At 29.5% G+C, this 7,914-nt stretch overlaps 1 protein-coding gene across 1 annotated transcript; it reads left to right on the top strand.

The window, feature by feature from the left end:
• The first annotated feature begins 702 nt into the window (after positions 1–702).
• Positions 703–2,476, top strand: LOC114720497 (2-alkenal reductase (NADP(+)-dependent)-like). The gene is made up of 5 exons (XM_028906145.1): positions 703–957; positions 1,145–1,322; positions 1,474–1,640; positions 1,727–1,809; positions 2,098–2,476. The coding sequence occupies exons 1-5, from the start codon at positions 703–705 to the stop codon at positions 2,474–2,476; spliced, it is 1,062 nt and encodes a 353-aa protein (XP_028761978.1).
• The last annotated feature ends 5,438 nt before the right edge of the window (positions 2,477–7,914 follow it).

Genomic DNA, 7,914 nt, shown 5'->3' with positions numbered 1-7,914 from the left:
TATTGTTAATCAAAATGAGGTATAGTTCCAAGCTGAGCTTTCTGATTGTACGGTATATGTTTCCACTCCCGAAATTGTTTGTTCTCTTCTTGATTGTTTGGTATTCTTAATACATATCATAAAAAATCTAATTCCTAAGAATCATACTACGATATGATTATTACTATTGGAATTTGATTGTTTAATTTTGACAAACAAGCTCTTAGACGTAATTACTGACATAATAATGAACAGTTTTATTCTTTGACCTTTCTATAATTGTAAACACACGCAAGGTTTCACTTTTGGAATTTGATAGTCATAAAATCAAAGTGTCAAACTTTCAGTCATTAGTACCATGTTTTGGAAGTTTAGTTTTTTTTTTTTTTCCTGTCAAATAGATAGGTTTAGATTTAGTGTTATGGAAATTGCTAGAGATGAATTAGTCAAATTACAAGACAAACTAACTTCGTAATTCCTAGTCTAATTGGCGCAAATTACAAGACAAACTAACTTCGTAATTCCTAAACCAGTCTAATTGGCGGCTTCATATCATGGGCTTCAACGTAGACGCCATTCTGCATCATTCAATCCCCAAAACTCATCTTTCGTAAGCAGTTACATCAAACTCATTATGCTTAACTATAAATAGAGGGAAACCCATGTAATTTAGTGCCATAAAGTTTGAACAACATCAATCAGCTGATAAACACATAATTAAGCATGGCGAAGAAGGACGTTAATTCTGAGGAGGAAGTGAAGAACAAGCAGGTGATACTTAGGGACTATGTCACTGGTCATCCTAAAGAATCTGACTTTTACATAACTACAAGTACCATCAAGCTCCAGATTCCTCCTGGATCTAATGCAGTTCTGGTCAAGAATCTGTTCCTTTCTGTTGATCCCACCATGCAGTTCCGACTGAGGACGGTGCGACACAAACACCTTGATGGATATCAATATTATGCCCCTGGCTCAGTAAGTTTCCTCATTTCAAACCATTTTTTACAGTTTGTTTCCCAGGAAAATAATAAAGATAAAGAAATTGGATAGATAAAAATAGAGACTTTATTACTGGGTTTTGATTAGTTTCATCACTTTTTTCACTGTTTTTCTCTATCAACGGTCTTCATTGTAATTGCTGATCGTTCCTAATTCCTTGTAGCCTATAAATGGGTTTGGAGTGGCTAAAGTTATGGATTCAGGTGATCCAAACTTCAGGGTTGGTGATCTGGTTTGGGGAACAACTGGTTGGGAAGAATATAGTCTCATTCAACAACCACAAAAACTCTTCAGAATCCAGCATACTGATGTGCCTCTTTCCTTCTACACCGGAATTCTTGGTAAATTGTTTCTTTTACTTCATTTCTTTTTATTCATGTCAATGTGTTCGTACTCCTACTGTGTTCAACGACTATTTGAACTTACAAAATTTAAGATTCATTTATATTGTAAAGTAAAGAGAATTGAATTTATGTGACTTTTCTGGAATAGGTATGGCTGGTATTACTGCCTATTCTGCAGTCTATGAAGTTTGTACTCCAAAGATAGGAGACAGAATCTTTGTCACAGCAGCATCAGGAGCAGTTGGTCAGTTGATTGGACAATATTGCAAGTTGATGGGTTGTTATGTAGTTGGGAGTGCCGGCAGTCAAGAAAAGGTACATTACATGTTCCAATTGTTCTATTTTCTATTTAAATGGGTAAATTCAAATTCACATATTTAATTTATTCTTGTTTTTGGCAGGTTGATCTGCTGAAGAACAAGCTTGGGTTTGATGATGCTTTCAATTACAAGGAAGAGCCTGACTTGGATGCTGCCTTGAAAAGGCGAGTTACAATTTTATCTGATGTAGAATATAGTATTGATTTTCCTGTTTGCAGGACCCAAACCCATGTTAGAGTCAAAGTAAGCATGACTTGCTTGTTCAGTTTCCCTAAACCCATGTTGAAGGCAAAAACAAATCTACCCCTAAACTCATGTTTAAGCCCAAGTAACTATGAACTTGCTTTTCTGCTCTACTTTTGAGCCAAACCCACGTTTTGATATTCTATTTTCAAGCTCAATTGAAGCTTAAATTAACAACTGATGATGCATGATTTTCCATTGATAATTAGGTATTTCCCAGAAGGAATAGACATCTGTTATGAGCAAGTTGGTGGCAAAATGCTTGATGCAGTGCTGGGGAACATGAAAGTGCATGGCTGTGTCACTTTGTGTGGGATGATTTCACAGTACAACATTGCTGAGCCCGAAAACCTAAAGAATGTGATGCAGATTATTGTCAGAAGGCTAACTGTGAAAGGATTCTCACACAGAGATCACCACCATCTCTATCCAAAGCTCTTAGACACTGTGCTTCCTTACATCAGAGAGAAGAAGGTTGTGTATGTTGAAGACATTGCCCAAGGACTTGAGAATGGCCCAGCTGCCCTTATTGGCCTCTTCACTGGAAGAAACTTTGGGAAACAAGTTCTTGAAGTTTCTCGTGAATGATCATTCAACTACACCAAAAATGCATCTTTTGGTACTAGCTATTATATATATATATATATATATATATATATATATGTATATTTTCTCTAGTGTATACAATAAATAATGCTAGATTCTTTGCTTGGTTGCATAGTGTAAAGGCTATAAGGAAATGAAATAAGGTTGTGTGCACAATAAGAGGTAATGCAGGGAATGATCAATTAGATTATTGTATAATTCTTATACGGAGTTGATGGCTTATAAATAGTGATTTTGATTTGGTGAATATGGCTTTTAGAGTTATGGATTTGGTTATTTGTATTCGTGTTTTTCGCAATGTTTATTTTATTGATAATTATAATTTGTCACATTAGCAAATTTCATGCTTGTGAAATTACACGAGCTAAGCATTCAAGAGACACTTATATATTATAAAAGCCAATGATTTAGGGCATGTTTGAATCATTGTTTGGAGAGAGAAACCTACATTGGAAACAGTGAGACGTGAGTTGGTGGAAAATAAAAAGATTAACTATTTGGCAGGGCGGGTGGTGGGCCAAAAGGAGGTTTAAGCTGATGATAAGTCTGTTTACAGAAGTATGGGTGTTTGGATTAGCGTTTGGGCCATCCCACTTATTCACCAAAAGGCAGATTAGAACGCACGGTTTGTATAAGCTACATGGAGGAGCTTTTCGCTTTTCTGATCAGGCTTGTATGCTAGATTCTCTTCTCTCTTTTCCTTTACTTTTCGTCGTGACATGCTTTTCTTTTCCTCTTTGCAACAGGTTCGTCTTCCCTTGCATATACATACATACTCATTTAACATAGTTTTTTTTAAAATAATATTTCTAATTTTTAAAATTATTTTTATTTTATATTTATATAAATTGTACACAAGTGTACAATTTAATTAATTATATATTATTATTTAGTTCAAAATTTTTTATGATTTCTCTAAAATTTTAAAATTTAATTTACTCATTAAATTTGACTTCTTCATATTAAATTATTTTAATTTTTTTATGTGAAATTATTTTTTTAATCATGTTTCATTATTTATTAAAACTCATACCTATTTTGGTCATTTTACAACTAAACTTAGTTTTACTCTATTATAATCCAAACAATCTTTTACCAATCTCACTTTTATAAACCAACTTTTCTAAACTCAATCTAAATACAATTCAATTTATTCAATTTAACTTTTACGTAATTTCACTTTTTCAAAAGTCAAATTGACAATAAGCTACTTATCCAATCGCTAATCCAAATGAATCCTAAGTGTTTGTTTGGGTTGGCTTAAATAAGTATTTATGAAAACATTTTACGTAAGCTAAGATAAAATTTTTCTCACATATTTACCTTATATGCTATAAATCATAATTAAAAAGCTATTTATAAACTATTCCAAACTGGTAGGTTGGCTTTTGATGAGATATTCTTTGGCTAACAACAAAAATTTATGGCTTTTGCATTTAAAACTACAATAAATATCATTTGTGAGAACCGCAAGGCCAATTGTGTGCTGATGCTTGATTGTCCTGTTATGAATAAAGTGAAAATGATTAAATTTAATGAGTATTTGTTAAAAATGCTTAATTAGATTTATGACTTTTTTCTTTTGGAGCATATGCTATCTCCAATAAAATTAAGCAATTGAAATCCCTTTTTATATACAGACTTATATTTAATTTTATTCATTTTTTAAATTAAATGAACATACATTAATAGTAGCAAGATTGAACCGGTGATCTCCTATTCACAGAGTTGATATGTCACCAGACTAGAACATCATTGAAAATATGAATGGTTTTTCTAATTCAAACACAGACTTATTAACCAAAGCTTAACCCGTGAACATATTTATCATTCGCAGCCCAAAAGAAAGGTTTATCTCTTCCATAACAAGCTTTTTTTTTTACGTTTTGTAGTGGTTAGTTCTAACAGAAAGAGTTGGTTTTTTATAATATACTGAATTAAGGTTTAAATCCTTACTACAAACAATATCTATATTTAGTGTCTGAAAGTGTTCCGAATATAATTATCTCTAATGAAAAGACTGCGATTAAAGGGGGAAAAAGTTAGAATAGGATGAAGCCGCGTTCGCATTCCGTGCTAGTAGTGTGTTTTTGAGTGTTGAGCGTTTTAATTTTTTTACTTTATTTTTTTTGTTACAAAAAAAATTTATACTACCTCAAATTATTAATATAAAAATTAGTTTGATATTTAATTTAGTCTTAAATATAAGATTCTAATCTATTTTATCTCTTATATATATATTTATTTTTTAATATAGTCCTTATAATAATTACACATGTTAAAGATTTAATCAATTTGTAGTTCTAGTTAATACACGTAATTAGTAAAAGGTATTTTAGAGAAAATAATATTTATTTATTACAAATGATTAATTTAAATAATTTTTTTAATATACTTGAATTAGTTAAACTAACTCTTATATTAAGAATTAAAGGAAGTATGTATTAAAATTATTGTTGGTTAACATTTATCTGGTACTCAAATATTTTTTAGATGTTTTCAATATCTTAAAGTATTTTATGATTCATTTAGTACCTTAAAATATTTTTTTAAGTGCATTTAATGTTTTAAAAATTTTCTATTTCCTGATATTGTATCACAAAGTATTTTAAAATGCTGAAAAATATTTCAGGATACTATATAAATCATAAAAAACTTTAGAATACTAGATCATAAAATATGTTTTTAGGCAAGCCCAGTCACAAAGTATTTTAGAATAATAAGCACATATAAAAAAATATTTTAGGATACTAAATGGACCACAAAATACTTTAAAATACTATATTCCTAAATATTTTTTGAAATGCATTGTCAGAAAATATTTTAGAACACTAAATACATATGAGAAAATATTTCAGGATATGATAAAATATTTTAAAATATTAAATGTATCCAAAAAATATTTTAGAGTATTAAATAAACTTTAACTAAAAATAATTCTAATACATGTATTTTTTGTCCCTCATGCTGACGTTTTGAGTGCTAAGCACTCCACGCTGATCATCTTGATAACCACGGAATGCGGATCCGGATGAAGCACAGTAAATATTTGCAAGCAAAATGGTCCCTCAAATCTTGTAAACTTTTATGCAAATAATGTGAAACTTCAATTGCGTCTTCAATCTTTATACCTTTAAACTGATAACAAAATTGAATCGGACGAATTATTTCATGATGAAGTTTCATAGTCATATCAACCCAAAAAAGGGATGATTAGGCACAGCTACAAACCATAAAAAGAAAAATATGACAAAAAGGGCCCTCTGCAATTGGAAAATACGTACGCACGCTAAAAATCTGAAACGAAAATTCCTGAATTCGTCCCCAAAATACCACTTAAATTTCACTAATTAATTATAATAAAATATAAGTAGCAACTTAATACCAATCATCAAGTGTTATATGAGTACGCAACGTAGAATCTTTCCCTACTAATTAAATAATGGAGTTATAATTTATTTTGTGTTGATTTCTTCGTCACTTTCTTTTTTTCTTTTCTATTAAATCTTTTTTGCTCTCTGAAATGCAGGATAAGCGCCCGCACAGGTATACGCACACTCATCTATTTCTTGTTATAAGATATATTTAACTAATTTGATTATATTAAAAAATTAAGAAAGTCTGTTAATTATAATAAGTATGACATGTTTTTTCTAAAATTTTCTAATCATCTTTCTTAACTTCCTTACTCTCTTCTTGTTGGATATCATTGTACAATAGAGAGAATTTTAAAAAAAATTAATAAATATATAAAATAGGTTTTATATTTAAGACTGAGATTAAAATTAACTCTTTAATTAGGTCATGGGTTAACAATTGAGAAGTATATTAAAAAATTCAATGATATTCTTTTCTGTTTAAAGAGCTTCTGAAATTTAAGTGTTACACATGATCACATATCTAGATCCTCTCCTCATTCATTTTCTCCTTTTTCTTCCTTTATCCCATCTCCACTTTTAAATTAAAAATTGAATGGCTGAGATTGCGCAACTTGATCGTACAAATTATTGTAGGAAAAAATAATTATAATAGATGTTAGGGCAATACTTATATCAAGATATTTATATATATTGTATCAAGTTTTCTAATCATATGATCATGTGTTTTACATTTAAAATGTCATTTTATAGTTTAATGGTAATATTTTAAAAACAGGACACATGACTATAATGAATATAAGAAATTTGATATAAGTATTGTTATAAATTTTATTTTCTTGAAACTTATTTTTATTTCCATTTGTGAACCCAAAGGTAAATTCCATAAAAGCCCCTCACTTCAAGTTTATCCATGATTAGCGTTTTTGCCTTTTTACCAGGTCAAAGGTGCGTCATACACGCGAAGGGGCTGAGCTGTATGTTCAAAATATCAAAGACACTAATATTTCCACAAAATGCAAGCATGCTGGAAAAGTCCCACGTCAAAGCCAACTTTAACAAAAGTATAGAACCAAGTAACCAATTAAGAGTTTTGTCTTTTAAGTATATGGTCGGAAATTCAATTTTTAATTCTTTTAGTTATACATGGTTGTTTCAGTCCTAAACATAAAAGTTGGTTCAAGTTTATCTTCTAAAATTATCATTTTTCCTAAACTGTTCTCATTGATTGCACGTATGAAAATCTTTATTAATGGATAGTTCCGATGCAAATTATTACAAAGGATTTTTTAGAAAATTAAACACATTTTTTCAATAAAAATGTTAACTAGTTTTCTTAATACTACTTTCAGTCCTAATTATAAGAGCTAGTTGACTAATTTGAGAAGATTAAGGAAAGAAGTTAAGTTAGTTATTTGTAATAAATATATATTGTCTTTTCTAAAATATCATTGATGATCAAGTGTATTGGTTATACCTACTTTTGTTAGAAGACTATCTTAAAAAATACATAAATATGAGAAACAAAATGGATGTGGGTCTTATATTTAGGACTAAAATAAAATTTAAATAAAGTCTTATATTAAGGACCAGAGATAGTTTCTAAAAGACATTCATTAGTTTCTGAGAGAAATTCATCCCCACAGTTAATAAAGAATACCCTTGGTGGCTCATTAAATAACAAAAAAGAAAGAAAATTAATCCTTATTTCCCACGAAGGATCTCTCTGCAAAAAAACTATGCAAAATGTTGATTTAAGAAATTAACACACTAGAATATCTTAACCAGATCCAGTTTCGATGTTTATCACAATAATGAGTATTTTAATACTCATTACTGTAATGTAATCTACACCATTTAAATACAGTTTTCATAGTTTAGATTTACAATTTTCAAATGATGATTTTTAAATAAAAAATTATTTTTTAAAAAAACTTACATTTATTTTGAATTATATATTTATTAAAGGAAAATACTTTTCAAAAATAAAATTTATTTAAATCTTGACTGTCTATATTAAATTTAAACGGTTGGGATTTGATA

Source organism: Neltuma alba, unplaced genomic scaffold, assembly GCF_004799145.2.
Source record: "Neltuma alba isolate B1F8T4 unplaced genomic scaffold, ASM479914v2 tig00011988_pilon, whole genome shotgun sequence".
NCBI lineage: Eukaryota > Viridiplantae > Streptophyta > Magnoliopsida > Fabales > Fabaceae > Neltuma > Neltuma alba.
This window is presented reverse-complemented; position numbering and strand designations above follow the sequence as displayed.